Source organism: Lissotriton helveticus, chromosome 3_1, assembly GCF_964261635.1.
Source record: "Lissotriton helveticus chromosome 3_1, aLisHel1.1, whole genome shotgun sequence".
Classification (NCBI taxonomy): domain Eukaryota; kingdom Metazoa; phylum Chordata; class Amphibia; order Caudata; family Salamandridae; genus Lissotriton; species Lissotriton helveticus.
Window position 1 is genome coordinate 2,092,665,016 of NC_136061.1, and position 17,140 is coordinate 2,092,682,155.

The following is a 17,140-nucleotide window of genomic DNA, read 5'->3' on the forward strand; positions in this document are numbered from 1 at the left end:
TGGAGGTGACATCTCGACAATTCTCAGCAGAACTAAAAAGGATTTTGAAGATGGACAGCTTCCAAAATTGCTTGAACAGAACAGTGGACTAGACCACGTTGATCTATCTCTTCTTGAACTCATGTAGTCTCAAATTCATGGTAGATTCTTTGCTTTCGCCTTAAGAACTTATCAATCACTGAATAAATACCCACTTTGTCTTAGGTTGTTGATTGAGCTGGAGAAGACTCTATGATGATCACATATTAACACAGGCTTGAAACGCCGTCGATATACACACTCTGACCCACTAGATTATATATAAAACTTCTGTTTGGGTGCAAAAGTGAACTGTTTTCTTAAACAAGTGACCCTACTATTGTACATGATCATTGATCACACTTAGTCTTGCCTGTATGTTTTCTATTTTGTCTGTTTCGTGCTGGTTTTAACACCTACTTGGCATTTACTCCGGTGGGGGTATATTCCTTATATGTTTTTCTGTTGATTTTTATTATGGAAATAAATTACATTCTATATAGTCATTGTAACAATCTATAGGAATTAATATTTTTTCACGAATATTGCTTACTAAAACGAAATGCTTAGGGACAATTGTTCCTTTAATCACGCATTACCCTTAGTCCCTAAAGTCCCAGGGTTTCTTTCCCTTGTTCTTAAAACCCCAGTCTCTTAGTCAGCACTTCACATTTTCTTATGTCCCAGTCTTCTGTGGGTGCCTGCAGATCATCCAATAGCCCTTCCCAATCTACTGCAATGGGTCTTTTACATACTCCTTGCGCCTCTTCTTGTCTCAGTGCCACTGCCTCCGCTCTTGCCCACTTGAACGTTTCCGCACTCCAACACTCCACCCCAGGCAGTGCCCGGGCCTTCCAATGCATGGCAATCAGCCTACGAGTCATCATCATTGCCAAGTCTATGGAGTGGGAAACCGCACCCCTAATTCACCTCCTCCTGTTCAGTCTGACTAGGCACTGGCAATGGTGTGGAGATAGGTGCAACTGGTGAGGTCAGCGGGTTTGTTCGAAGCCACTAGCCGGAGGCTGTTGACCATTGGGCAGTTCCAGAACATGTGCGCTATGTCTGCCCTGGGATCCATACATCGCGGGCAGTTCGGCCAGGATGTGGAAAAGATTCTCTGGAGTCTTGCCAGTGTGAGATAAAGCCGATGTAAAATATTATGTTGAATGTACTGAAATCTTGCATTATGGGAGACCTTCCGCGGGTAGAGGAGTGTTCTATGCCATTCTTTCTACGTCAGCTCTTGACCTGTATCGTCCTACCAAGGTCTCCAAAGTGTGAGTAGGGGGTCTTTGGTATGATGTGAGAAGACACGGATCAGCCCTGTTAATAAGCGCGGGCCCGCACCCACACTGTGTATGGTGTGTACGGGTGGATGTTTGTGAGATTCTCCGTGAGTAATCTGCCACACTCTTCCGAGCTCAGCCGTCATTCAAGCTTAGGAAGTGTGCCGCTGGTAGAACCCTGTCATCGCCCAATTGTTCAAATGGGAATGCTGAAACAGGTCCCCTAATGTGCTTGTTCCGGCCTCCTCCCACATCATTATCCCTTTTTGCCCAAACTGTTCCCTGAACGGATTGAATAAGTTAGTACTGAAACTTACTTAATGTCCTGTGTCTCTCTTTTTCACAAAATCATGGCAGTTGTGGATGCTTTAAACCCTGGACATGTCTGTACTTGTGTTTTTCATGCCTCACCCGACTGGATGGAACATAAAACACTACCTTCTTTATGTTACCAGGTTACCATAACATCTCTGTAATCTAAAACATTACTTTGCAGCACCCCTTTAAGAGAAGATCTTGTTACTTTGTTTTAGTTAATCATTCTTTACAACTGCTCAACATTGACACACTGTCAGGCGTGTGTAGCGTTAAAAGTAAACCCTCCAATAAGACAACGATTGGCAAAGGCAGTTGGTCTCGTCTGTGAAAGCCATTGGCTGTGGTAACATTTAGTAGCCATGCTGTAGAGCAGCTCGGATATCTTGCAGTGTGGATAAAACTAATTTAAAAAACAGAACTATGACGCAGCCAAGGCTAATGCAGTTTTTTTTTACATTAGCATTGGATGCATTATAGTCCTTTTTTATTATTATTTTTAGCCATGCTGCACAGCAGCCATGCTGCTATACAGCATGCCTATAAATAGTTGTCTTAGTCAGCTATGCACATGCTCTACAGCATGAACAAAAGGCAATGCCAGCGCCAAAAGTCTCAAAGTCACGACCTATTGACTTTGCCATCCTTGTTAAGTCTCGGCACAACACCTCTGTGATACTCAGCACATCAGTTAAGGCTTAGTTAAACTGGGCCTCTTCGTTTCCACAATCCAATAAAATCGTGAGACATTGAAAAGAAAGTTGTAACAAAATTCATACAAGTGTTATAACACTAAAAAGGGAAAGAGCTGATCTGGTCCGGCCTTCCTTTTATAAATGTCGGTAAACACGAAGCATAAGATACATTATTTTGAAAAGGTGTTCCGTTAATAAAAAGACACCAGTTCACTGTCGTCCAGATTCTGTCCGATCATTCTACTTACTATTCAATCCCGAACGTAACTGCAGAGGCTGACAACAAATGGTGGAACTGCCCCATTTAAAATATAGGGATGTACCAGTACTGTCCTACAAAACTTATACAACCTAGCTGTGAAGTCCCGAATCTGGCCCATTAAACATCACCAGCCTTGATTAGAAGTTCTGCTTCTGTCCCATTTAAAATACAGGAGAATTGCTGAAAGGTTTTGATACCGCCTCATGACGTATTGCAGCCCGAGGCGAAGCTTAGACGTGGACCCATTGAAAGTATTTTAGATCTGGTGAACAGTGACAGCACTGCCTGTTAATGGTATGACAGCCCTATGAAGAAGTGTTGTTAGTTTCCATGACTACACATAACCTACTCAAGACGATAACAAGTCCTTGTTCCCTCTACTACTGTGCCAACAATCTGCAGTTCCCTTTTCATATCACAGTGTCACAAAACTGTACAAACATGCAGCTCCATTCATACTGAGCACAGAAAATAGATTTCTGTAACTAACACTGTTACTCTGGCAGTCAGTTACATGAACTGTAAGCCTTTTTTCAGCAAAATAATGTGGTACTTTAGGTTCCATTTTCGCTCTGTCTTTTGGTACCTATAAGGCACACACACCATTTTCTTCCCCATGCTTTAGGACTATCGTATTGGCCAGACTGCTGTTGCCTATGATATTTAGTCTATATTGTCCCCATGTCTCATAACTGCTTATCCACCTGCACACTGTGACTTTAACTTTATTTTTAGTATTCAGCTGAAGGTCATTGCATTGAAAACGTATTTACATTTCTTTTAACATTTTCTTTACTTTCTATTGTGCTTTGGGCAACAACCAGGAGATAGAAAAGGTAATATGGGTAGTATCTGAACAGAAGATACTGGAGTAATTTAAAAAAGAATGGAAGATATTTGGAAGAAGGACATTATATCAGGGAAGGAGTCAATTGAACATATTCAGCATGAATTAAGGATTCACCATCTGCTTGAGAGCATATGCAGCCAATAGAATGTACCCTTTCTCCGTGCCTAATTTGTGCAGGAGCTTTCAGGTTCTAAGTACCGGCACTTTTTTAACAAGGCCAGGGCTATTGAATTTTTCTCCCCAGTGAAATGAGCCCAATATTTATTAAAAAGAAATGTACCTACCGGTCCTGTGTCCTGTGTCGTCCTCCTTCCTGCAGGAAGACCCTCCCAGGTCCAGGTATGATGACTACATCATGTTAGTCATCATCCTTCTGGACCTCTCTGCAGCGTTCGACACTGTCTGCCACCGCACCCTAATACAGCCCCTCAGCAACATCGGAATCCAAGAGAAGGCACTGGAGTGGATCATCTCATTCCTCGCTGGAAGAACCCAGAGAGTCCGCCTCCCCCCGTTCAGATCCAAGGCCACCGAAGTCATCTGCGGCGGACCACAAGGATCCTCACTCAGCCCCACCCTCTTCAACGTCTACATGCAGCCATCGCACGCCAACACAACCTTAACTTCATCTCCTATGCTGACGACACCCAGCTGATCCTCTCCCTCACCAACGACCCCGCCACCGCCAGAGCCAGCATACACGAAGGAATGAAAGACGTCGCCGAGTGGATGAAGAACAGCCTCCTGAAACTGAACTCAGACAAGACGGAAGTCCTCATCCTGGGATCATCCCCCTCCGCCTGGGACGACTCCTGGTGGCTCCCTGCCCTGGGCACCACCCCCAAACCAACGGACCACGCACAAAACCTGGGCTTCATCCTGGACTCCTCCCTCTCGATGACCAGACAAGTCAACGCCGTCTCGTCATCCTGTTTCAACACCATGCGCATGCTCCGTAAGATCTTCCGATGGATCCCCACCGAAACCAGGAAGACTGTCACCCAGGCACTGGTCACCAGCCGACTGGACTACGGAAACACCCTCTACGCGGGAACCACTAAAACTGCAGAAAAGACTCCAGCACATACAGAACGCCTCCGCACGACTCATCCTGGACATCCCCCGCCGCAACCACATCTCCATCCACCTGAGAGACCTGCACTGGCTCCCCGTCAGCAAGAGGATCACGTTCAGACTCCTCACCCACGCACACAAAGCTCTCCACGACCTGGGCCCCAAGTACCTCAACAACCGCCTCACTTTCTACACGCCCACTCGCCAGCTGCAATCGACCAGCCTTGCCCTCACCACAGTACCACACATTCGCAGAGCAACCGTCGGAGGAAGATCCTTCTCCTACCTAGCCGCCAAGACATGGAACTCCCTCCCCATCCACCTACGGCTGACCCACAACCATCTCTCCTTCAGGAAGCAACTCAAGACTTGGCTTTTCGAGCAGTAACAGGACCCCTCCCTCCAGCGCCTTGAGACCCTTCCGGGTGAGTAGCGTGCTATATAAATTGTTTGATTGATTGATTGATTGAGTAGTGCACGCCTGCCTTTCGAGGAGCATTTCTTTTCGCATTGGTTAATTATTACAGTTGAGGGCTGACTGATGGGTGAGCTGTGGGCAAGGCAGACTGGGTCCTGGAAAGTTCCGGTCTCAGCTATAACCTTAATACGACATCGTCGAAGTAATAAAAAAGTGCATAGCTGCTGTCTGTTAACAACTCACATGCACTGAAATGAAAACCCAGTAGAAGCAGGCCATAAATTATTCCTTTTGACTTGTCATTTGCATTGCATGCTGATGCTCTTGGTCTGGGCCCCACCAAAACACATTATTTGCCATCGATCTAATGGAAAAAACACAGTTGATGGACAGAATGTAGAACAATGTCATACATTCACCCCAGTACAAGGATCTGGGCCTAAATCCATCGTTTTTTTGCACTCCACACCACCCTGGGTTAGACACTGGCAATATGCAAATCAGCTCTGACCCTGTGCCTCATGGGAACAGTCCAGTCCGAACTACCAAGCCATGTCTTTCCCAGACCGGAATCAAGCATCCAAGGACCGGTTTCTGGCTATCAGCCTTCATCAGCCTGGATAGCTTGACTCCAGTGGTGTGGAGAGCCTGGGACTCACGTCTGAGCATCCCCAGCCCACTCGGGGTGAAATTGCAAAAAACACAGTTGATGGACAGAATGTAGAACAATGTCATACATTCACCCCAGTACACGGATCTGGGCCTAAATCCATCGTTTTTTTGCACTCCACACCACCCTGGGTTAGACACTGGCTATATGCAAATCAGCTCTGACCCTGTGCCTCATGGGAACAGTCCAGTCCGAACTACCAAGCCATGTCTTTCCCAGACCGGAATCAAGCATCCAAGGACCGGTTTCTGGCTATCAGCCTTCATCAGCCTGGATAGCTTGACTCCAGTGGTGTGGAGAGCCTGGGACTCACGTCTGAGCATCCCCAGCCCACTCGGGGTGAAATTGCAAAAAACACAGTTTATGGACAGAATGTAGAACAATGTCATACATTCACCCCAGTACAAGGATCTGGGTGAATGTGTGACATTGATCCACATTCTGTCCATCACTGTTGTGTTTGCAATTACCGCTCTAAGTGTACTGGGGATGCTCAGACGTGAGTCCCAGGCACTCCACACCACTGGAATCAAGCTAGCCGGGCTGATGAGAGGTGTTACCTCGAAACCGGGCCGGTCCTCGGATGCTTGTTTCCGTTCTGGGAAGGACATGGCTTTTGTAGTTCGGACTGGACTGTTCCCATGGGGCACAGGGTCTGCGCTGATTTGCATCTCGCCATTGTCTAACCCAGGGTGGTGTGGAGTGGAAAAACGATGGATTTGGGCCCAGATCTTTGGACTGGGGTGAATGTGTGACATTGATCCACATTCTGTCCATCACTGTTGTGTTTGCAATTACCGCTCTAAGTGTACTGGGGATGCTCAGACGTGAGTCCCAGGCACTCCACACCACTGGAATCAAGCTAGCCGGGCTGATGAGAGGTGTTACCTCGAAACCGGGCCGGTCCTCGGATGCTTGTTTCCGTTCTGGGAAGGACATGGCTTTTGTAGTTCGGACTGGACTGTTCCCATGGGGCACAGGGTCAGCGCTGATTTGCATATCGCCATTGTCTAACCCAGGGTGGTGTGGAGTGGAAAAACGATGGATTTGGGCCCAGATCTTTGGACTGGGGTGAATGTGTGACATTGATCCACATTCTGTCCATCACTGTTGTGTTTGCAATTACCGCTCTAAGTGTACTGGGGATGCTCAGACGTGAGTCCCAGGCACTCCACACCACTGGAATCAAGCTAGCCGGGCTGATGAGAGGTGTTACCTCGAAACCGGTCCGGTCCTCGGATGCTTGTTTCCGTTCTGGGAAGGACATGGCTTTTGTAGTTCGGACTGGACTGTTCCCATGGGGCACAGGGTCAGCGCTGATTTGCATATCGCCATTGTCTAACCCAGGGTGGTGTGGAGTGGAAAAGCGATGGATTTGGGCCCAGATCTTTGGACTGGGGTGAATGTGTGACATTGATCCACATTCTGTCCATCACTGTTGTGTTTGCAATTATCGATCTAATGGAGCCAGTGCCAAGGAGACTGCAGGTCACAGGCACAAGAGTAGTAGATAGCACTGCAACAAGTTGCTATTATTTAATCTGGAACAGATTTACTATTGTGTGTCCTCTTCACCATTTCTTTGTAGAAAATAAATGTATACGTTAACTGTTAACTCTGCATTTTCAAGCTCAGCACCTTGTGACTCAGCGGCCCCTTTCCTCTGCCACATCTGACCTCCCAATTTATGGGTTACCAGAGTAAATTGCCAGTGACAGTGCTTTTCGGCATATGTACACCGGCATGTTTTTCTTTTTGCAGACTCTGCAAATGAAAAAGGGCAGGTTACAGCTCATGTCTGCAGCTGCACTACAAGTTTTAGGCAGAACCCAGTGACACACGTATGGACAGAAGTTCCTGCAGGTTATCTATGTTCGTGTTTCTAGTGCAAATCGGTCCACTGTAAGCCCCCTGGCTCTAGCATCTCCATTCTTGTAGTAACCTTAGATGTAAATACAGCAGTTGAATGATTACCAGACAGGCTTTGTGTGTGAACACTCACATATATTTTAGATTTGCGCATTCATCTCAAAGGCCCGGACGGTGTCACGTTTCATGTGGCAGTTTCCATCTGCATTGGGTCCCCGTCAATACAAGGCAACATCAAATAAATACTACACTCTTCAGGCAAGCTGCTTGGAGAACCTCCTGGCTCCATGACTCATGGCGACTGATGGAGTTAAAATGAGAGGGGTAGTTTAACATTGAAAAATTATTCTTTTGAGCTTGAAACTAATTAAAACAGCAGAATGTAAACAATGCACAATATATTATTTGAGTTTTGGCCAATAAAAAAATACCACTATCACTCTTGTACACACATTTTTCGTGCACTGTTTGTGCCCCTTTCACGTAATTTACACTAGCGCACCCACAGTTGTCTTCTGGCTGCCTGGCCACTTCATCGTTCGGCAAAAAGATGAATTAGCACTGTTTCTGTTTGAAGTAATTTGTAGCTGCTTAACTTGGGAATTTCTCAGGAGGCTGGAAGGGAGAAGGTTGGTTTGCTGTTGCCTTGAACATTCATCACCACTTTTTCTCACAGTTTACCCGATTTGAAGCTTGGAACGGTTAGAGGAGAATGGAATGTTTTGTTTATGTCCATATGGAGTAATGCTAAACAAAACCGGACATTGGGTGGCGATAAACAACTTAGAGGACCTTATTAAGCAGGAAATTAAATATGAACAGCAATTACAAAAAGAGCTCAACTGCAACGTTTGTCTATGAAGTATTGGTGTGGCTCACCTAAAAATCATAGATTGTATAAATATTATATATAATATCACAATGAATCACGTCTTGTTCTCTCTGGTAGGGCCAAGGCTGCTGCTGTATTTAGGGTGCAGCGGTTGCGAGACATTACGTAAGTGATGCTTCTGTTTTGGTTGGTCAGGTCCGGTTGTAGCTTGGGAGAAGGGGTGGGGTAGTCAGGTGTGAATAAGTGACGTTCTAGGATAAGCATCATCAGAAAGGAACAGCAGGGCTTTAATTTCAGAGTTTACCCGGGTCCGCTCGCTGCAGCACTGGACTCCAGACAGGAGCTCAGTCCTTCGCATGGCTCTCTACCCACTGCTGAGCACCTGCAGGGGTTTCGCAAGTCAGATCCTGACAGCCTGTGTATACAGGAGCTAATGGGGCCTTGATGGGCTTCCTGTGGGCTAGGGATGTGGAGGTGAGATGTCATGGGTGTGTGGTGCTCAGTCTTCCACCTCTCTGGGGGGTGGATGTGTGGTGTTTTCAAACGTACACCCCTGTGGGTGACAGGCACCTCCTCAGGATCTTGGTGTGCCACAGCTTGGCCCATCTGTGCTTCGATGACATGTGGCTAGTGACTGACCCTCAGCCACAGGTGCACAGTACAGGGTATAGACCAGGGGTCTCCAACCGGTCGATCGCGAGCTACCGGTAGCTCGCCAACAACCTACCAGTAGCTCGTAGCCTGGTGCTCACTTTTGTACCCTCTCACTGTCGTTATGTTTATTTTCAGGCCGTTTTAGCGTCTTATTTGTTCTTGCTGGTGTTTCTTTCGTGATCACACTGCTGCCATTGGCTATTAAGTTAGCTGGGGCGGGGAGAAGCGGGTGATGTCAGCTTGGCATGAGCAGTGATAGATTGCCTACGCCGAGGATTTACAATGCATAAAGAAGTGAAGTCGAAAATGCAAGCGCGAGCCACAACAGCACATTACAATTTGTACACATGCTGCAGCCTTAGGGATGGCTGCGTGATTTAATGAAGCGGAGACTCACTGATAGGGTGACCAGACGTCCCGGATTTCCCAGGACGGTCCCCGTTTTTTGGAGAAGTGTCCCGACACTTTTCTCCAAATTACACAAATGTCCCGGTTTTTGGGTAGTGCCTGGATTATGTCACGGTTTTTAAGGGAGGGTCGGGTGAACCTGCACATTATCATAGTGTTGTGCAGGCACCGGTTTCCACCGGCTTTCTTCGAAAAGGGGACAGAGTGCTGCTTCGCGTCATTTTAGCTGCACAGCAGGAATTAATGAGGCGTGAATCGGGGCTGCAGAGGGCAAGGCCAGGCCCACCAGCAGCCGGACCCTGGAGCTCTTCCCAGAACGGTCGGTAAAGTAATGAAGTAATGTGATTTTTTTTTTAAAGAACACAAATATATATCAGCAACGTGAACTCAACAGGTGTTAAATTACAGTCAAGTCGCTGTCAGTCAATCAGACCAGCTTTCTGTTTTGTGTGAGGCTGAGTGAGAAATGTTGGTCACACATGGCACAGAGGTTAGTAGCACCTTTGAGGCAGAGGGTGATGCTGCGGCTATGGAAGCAGCGAGAAGGGGGTGTCTGATTCTCATTCTATGCAGTGTTTAATAAAGAGTAATGGCTGGTGCTCATGAAGGTGAGTAAACAGGTTTGATGTGTTTGAGCTCTTGGATGTCATTTTCTTTTTAGAAGATCCAGAAATGGGGAACCCATCCGTAGTGACTTAGTTATTTCTCGTGTAACTAAAATAGTTTCATTCAACTGACGTTAGATGGAAATGTCCCTCTCTGCAGAGGCACCCCCAAACATTTAGCCTTCCTCCTCTGCGTTTTGCTGAATTGGTTTTTATTGACCTTAGGACTCTGTGCACATTAGCACTATTTAAAAGAAATCCCTGTAAAACGAGAAATTTCAAATAAATTTAATGAACATAAGGGTCAACACATCAGTTAAATATATCCCAGTTGAAAAAAGTACCTAACCCCTATGGTGGCTATATTTTTCTGCGACAAAGGAACAGGGAAAGCTAAGACTTGAACTAAGCTTAGGTGCATAACCCCTTCCTTGCACGAGCACAGGTTCGAAAACACTGCAAATAATGACACAAAAGTCATACAAAAATTGGAGCATCAAATTACACCACAGCATTAAGAGGCATTCTTAAAAGTGATTGTTTTTAAACTTGAAACAGTCGTGGACTCCCACCGTCCCTTATGACAATGGTATATTAATGTACTCGGAGACAAGTCATGTGTAACAACTTTATAGTCTGTTAGGGGAGATTTTTGTACAATGCACACCCTGAACTTAAGCATTTCAAGTTACTGTCATGTGTGATAACCCCTTGTGGGGCACTGTAGCAATTACCTACATGGCCAGCAAGCTGTGAGAGAAAGACGTTCAGTTTATGGTTTTCAATGCTGGTAGCTGTACATATCTCTGCAGGTCCCTACAATTTCTTATGATTGTAGTGTACTTCTCTTAGCTGGTGACTTCAGATACCAGGATCACTCAAACTGTTGAAGAGGGAAGCTGGGATAGGTTTTCTGGTTTCATGTTGTGCATTGCATTTGCTAAATGGGTAACTCTCTCTCTGAAGAGGCCCTTTCGTCAATGAAGCTGGGTGGGGGGGGAACTCTGGGAACAATTTGCGAGTTGCTCGGCCGTTAGTTGCTCACGATGATTTTCACTCATCAAAAGTAGCTCTCACTACAGAAAAGGTTGGAGACCCCTGGTATAGACTGTCCTGTAGTGCATCCTTATGGCGATGCACATTTCTCATTTTCTGACCTTTCAACCTGTAGATTTTGGTCTAACCCTTCTTATGGCACGTTCAGCATTACTAGTTATGGGTGTGGGTGGATGGAGCCAATAGAGGAAGTGGGTGGAGTCAATGGAGTGAGTGGGTGGAGCCAGAGGTGTGTGGGTGTGGCCTCCTTACAATATTTGAGCACCTGCACTTAATATTTTACAAATTAAGCGCTGCCCTTTCTATCTCAACTCTGCAAAAACCTCCTTTCTGGAGACCTTTCTGTACTGGTCTAATTTAAACATGTAGTTTTACCCTATTCCTACCTTTTGCCACCAAACCTTTAGACTCGTGACCCCCTTCCCTCTCGACCCCCCTTCCCTCTCGACCCCCCTTCCCTCGCAACCCCCTTCCCTTGCAACCCCCCTTCCCTTGCAACCCCCCTTCCCTCGCAACCCCCCCCTTCCCTCGCGACCCCCCCTTCCCTCGCGACCCCCCCTTCCCTCGCGACCCCCCTTTCCCTCGCGACCCCCCTTTCCCTCGCGACCCCCCTTTCCCTCGAGACCTTTTCCCTCGCGACCCCTTCCCTCACGACCCCCCCCTTCCCTCACGACCCACCCTTCCCTCACGACCCCCCTTTCCCTCGCGGCCCCCCCTTCCCTCGCGACCACTCACCCGTCCCCCCACCTGTGAGTCATGCTTGCCGCGACTGTTTGTGGTACCTGAATACATCTTCTCCAGATTCTCAAGATCACTATGTAGGATTTAGTGCACTTTATCTTTCTCTGATTTTCTGCCCAACATAATTTTTTTTATTTAGAGTTTTATATAGCGCAAACTAGACTCAAAGGTATCGGGTATCAGAGCGCTTCACTTAGCACCAGTTTCGTTACACAAAGACACATTCATTATTGTTAGGCACGGGGAGATTGCCGAGACTCGAACCCGGTTCCCCAGCTTCAACGTCGACTGTTCTAGCCCTAAGGCTACATCCTCTCCCCTTATTTTGACTGCATTAAGCAAGCTCTGAATACTAGTTATGTTTTATGGCTGTGCATGACTGGTATGTTTTATACAGGCCATTGCTACATATGCTGAAGGTTGTTAGTGCTTGATGTCTCCATGCTGGGCAAAATGTTGATGGTTGGCGTTTAGTCACCAATCTGACACTGCTGCAGCATTGCTTAACCATTGAGTAGCTGTATGATTTGACTCACCTCTTTTTCAGGCCCTGACAAGTTCACTACTCTATTTCCAGGTTCGCTGGAATACTTCCTACCATTAGACCAATCACTATGTTAATGCCATTCGTTGGTAACCCATATTCTAGTTAGCTCCGATTTATATAAGAAAGTGCTCTGAAGAGTCCATAGAGCTTCATAGTCTGTGCTGTACAAAATGCTGATTTAAATACATTTGCTTGTTTTGTTGACTCATTTTCATGTCTTCATTTGAAGACAGTCAATGCAAAGACTTCAAACATTATTAACACTCTTTTTTTCTTAAATTACAGATTACTTGGTATAAATTTGACAAACTGCAAGTATGAGAGTGGTAAGCAGACTAATCTATTCATTGTTTCGAACTAAAACAATTATATCCAAAAGGAATTTCTTGCCAAATACTTAAGTTTATTTGTATTCTGGTGACACACATGCATTACATTTATTGCAAATCATTTTCCCAATGGAATTTCAAACACAAAATAGAAAACACAATAAGCATGCTAGCAGTATGTACCATATGCATTTCATGAATGTACATGGGGTCTGTTGTCATTTTGAAAAAAAACATGAACATATTGGACCTATTGGACCTATGGAGGGAAGAGTAACAATACAATTGTTGAATATCTCCAAGATTGCTCCTCCATTCTACCAATCTGTAGCAATTGTGTTCCTTTCTGCATTGTCTGTTTTCGAAGTAAGATGAGTTATATATAAATGAAACCTGTTCTCTAGAGCTCATTTAGACCTTGGATACAATGGGCTAACTTGCTCACCGCAACAGATGTAGATTACAGATTTGACTTTACACTACAAACAGAGGTTTTTCTGCAATATGAACACGAATATCATCTGCCTCATTAAGTCATGCCACTACATCAGTATGGTTACATCATCAATACTGATAGCTCTGCCCAGCCTGCCGTAGGGACAAAGCACCAATATTCAGCAGCGTGCGCTGCTGCAAAGGTTCATGTGCAGGATTGAGAATTCCACCCTTAGAAGACCTACGTGCAGTCACTTGGAGACTGCACTGCGCAGTTGGCTGAACTAAGAGCTCTAATTCTGACACTTAAGAATACAGATCCCAAATTCTCCACACTAATAGTGTATGATTCTTATTATTGTGTCCAGTTTTACAATGAGTACTTACACTACTGGTGCCAAAATGAATTCACAGATTCCAAGGGTTACACATTTAAGAGCAAGATGCTTTGGGAACAAATGGCTAAGCTGAAGAGTGCTTGCTTTGGACTCATGTTTTACACACATTGAGTCACCAACGTGCTGGCACACACATTGCAGGAAATTCCATAGCGGATGAAGCCACAGAAGCAACAGTGCAAACTGCTGCAGTCACTGCAGTTACTCCTTCAAGTACGAGGATAGACGAAGACATCATGACAACTGTCAACACTGCACCCAATGGCACCCACCTGCCTTAGAGTACTTGAGCTTTCCACTCAAGTACTCCTATAATTTAAATGTGCAAAACATACAGTTTACTCATAATCCTGTAGTGGGGGATAGAGTAATACCAAATTCAGACCGCAGGTTAAGTTTAATTCTAGCTGCACACAAGGGTCATGCATCTGCACACACATGGGAGGTGGCTACAAATTCGCTATTGCAGCAATGCAATTGGTGGCCATGTCTTTACAAACAGACCAAGGACTTTGTCCTCAAATGCGACATCTGCCAGCAGAATGAAGGGTTCTACTGTGGCTTGTCCACCACAGAAACCTCTCTGAATGTCAAACAAGCCGCTGGCTTGTGTAGACCTGGACCATTGCAGCCCCTTGTCATCAGATAGGGCTTACAGGTACAACTTGGTTGAGGGGATCCCTGATCTCTATTCCTATAGTTCTGGCCACAGTGGTCAGCTGACACCAGAACTGCTATAAAGAATCTGCAAATCTTTATTGAAACATACACTGTTATTATTATAATTATTATTATTATAATTAGGCTGTGGGGTTTTAGGTTTAAACCTATAATAACTGATAAAACCCCACTGAAAGATAAATAGCCCTCACCGGTGAAAACATATAAACACTGAAAAAACCACCTACACAACCATAAACTAAATGCCTTTCAAAGAAAGGAAAAAGAGAGTGAAAGAGTCATTGTTTTCTACAATGTAACTTTGTTATACAAGCTAGCAGTAAGGAAGACTGGCTAACATTATTCTGCGTGAGTTTTGTTCTTTAGGGAGGCCACTAAAATATTGTTTCTTCTTCCTTTTACTTTTTTCAGTTTTGTGGCCTTTGGTCTAAAGATGCAGGGTTTAGTTTCATGTTTTAGGTCTAGTTTAATTATTTTATAAACTGAAGAGAATCAGAAAATATCAAACTTATAGTTGATATTTTGGCTGCATTTGGTTCTTTCACGGATAGGTAAAATGGCTGGTTTCATAAAAATCTTTCCTAATATGTTTCAGCACATTTACCCACAGAGAATGGGTAAAAACTCTTAATACATCTGACCATAGTTTCTAGTGGGTCAGTATTGATAGTAGGTGAATTGCCAATACCTCAGGTTTTAAACATTCAATGCAAGGTATAGTGACAAGTATATATATCACCAAGCATCTGGTATAGTGGTGAAAACATGACATCAGACTTTTGGAAAACATTGAACGTAGTGTCTCTTGTAATGCTCTGTAAAAAAAGGTTATTTCCAAGTTCAACAAAGATTGGAGTGATATTGTTTGAATTTGCAGTGAATCAGCTACGTATATAAAAAAGTTGTGTGATGACCTGTCAACATTGATACCCGAGCTGAAGTGATTCCCTGTAGGAGATCCTTGACACTTGTTAGATGGTATGCTGAAAGCATCTTTACCATGTTCAGAGTTAATGAGGGATGTTATTGACTTTTTAGTCCATTCTGGTGCACTGTTTTCTTATGCACAGGAACTTAAACGCAAATATTTATAATTTCGTGTTTTATGTGGCATCAAAGAAAGAGTCATCCCAACTGTGTCCCTTAGCTGATGGTTTTCAGCTAAGAGGCTATGAATGTTGAGAGGGCCTTTTCACAGAAGATTACATGGGAAGGAAAGAGTGAGCGCACATGACCCAAAGACTCACTGAAGAAGAATTGTATGGTGTACTACAATAAGATTAATTTGCAAAAATCTATTTGGACCTCATTTACACTATAAGTACACTGTCGATATACCATGTTCTTTCAGTGCAGAAAGCAAGCAATAAAAGCAAAACACCGGGAAAAAACTTTTTCTGTTGTTTTCAGTGGCGAGAAAATGTGTAACCACTGATAACAACTGTTTTTTAAGATATTGAAAACACTGAAAAAACCCCACCAGAATTTACCAAAAATAGAAACTGAAAATAGGGAAGCTTAATTATAATTAAATTAAATTTGTAGGGCGCACAGCTACCCGGAAGTTTCCCGGCACCAAGGACCAACGCAACAGAAAGACAGTATTTGCTGATTAAATAGCCAGGTCTTAAGGCTTTTGCAGAATGTTTTATGATTGATTTCATGCCGAAGTAAAGATGGAAGTGAATTCCACAACACAGGGGCCAGGTATGAAAAGAACCGTCCCCCTATGCGTGCTAGTTTAAATCTTGGGACTAAGAATCTAGCTTAAGAAGAGGATCTAAGCAGAAGTGTCGGACGATATGTCTGGGCCAAAGAACATAAATAACGGGGAGCTGTGCCTATTTTAATTTTAAGCATAAGGAATAATGCCTTAAATTTAGTCCGGTTCCCTATTCTTAGCCAGTGGAGGTCCCAAAGAGTGCCTGAAATGGGAGATTTTTTGGGTACATGACAGAGCAGCCTAGCCGCAGAATTCTGAACTACCTGGAATCTGCGTATTACCTCCTTATTGGCTCCTAGATATAGGCAGTTGTCGTAGTCCAATCTCAACATGTTTAATGCTTTAATTACAGTTGGCACATTCAAATTCCAACCAAGATCCAGATTTCGGCTCAAGGGCTTTTAAAGATACCATGGAAAGTTTGGGTGTGACCCTGTAGTATTCCTCCCCGAATCATCCGTAGGAACATTTGTTTGTGAAAAAATACTGAGCCTTAAAGCAGTCTTTAACAGCTGGGATATTAGGCTCAGTTCGCAGCCGGGTCCATCACCTATATGGGGTCCACAGAGCTTTGAACAATCTGCCTAGAAATCCCTGGGAAGTCACATTTGCTATGAGATTCTTTTTGGGGTTACGATGTGGGTCCAGACATCGACAGTCCCAGCACAGTGGCGGCTGAAACACCATTTGATATAAATGAACATTTGGCTGTTTTACAGGAACTAACCAGCTACCAGGACGTACAAAGCAACCTCCAAGTAAAACGCATCTCCACTGGAGAAGTGAAGGAAGCACCAGCAGCTCCCAGCTGGATCCCAAAGGTTGGAGACCTAGTCAGGGAGAAAATTCTGGACAAAAAAGAATTGGCCATTCTACAGAGCACCTGTACCTTTCCTGGCTGTTGAAGGAATGAGAACTATACTTCTTCCACCCTTTGCTGGCTGCAGAATGAAGAGATTTATCTCAATTGATCTGATCAAACAACATTATGTGACTGATTGTAACAAGTAGGCCACGTGGGCTCCTGGGTAGTTTCATGCCTCCTGGGTAGTTTCATGCCTCCTCTCACTACCATACAGGAAGTCCCTTTGGAAGCTAATCACTGATGAAGACTTCTTTTCCCGGCTGGGGATAGCAGAAAACAACAATGAAGTATCCCTTCTGCCTGTAACATCACTACTATACAATCAACTTGTACAGAAATACAGATTTCAATTCGAAATCCTGACACAAACGCTGTTTACATCAATGTACCACAGTTCGAGTCATCT

At 44.7% G+C, this 17,140-nt stretch overlaps 1 protein-coding gene across 1 annotated transcript in view; it reads left to right on the top strand.

The window, feature by feature from the left end:
* TTLL13 (tubulin tyrosine ligase like 13) overlaps positions 1–17,140 on the top strand; it is a 609,087-nt gene that overhangs the window by 82,782 nt on the left and 509,165 nt on the right. Inside the window, 1 exon segment of the mRNA XM_078683250.1 lies at positions 12,589–12,629. Within this exon segment, the coding sequence (XP_078539376.1) occupies positions 12,589–12,629 (41 nt within the window).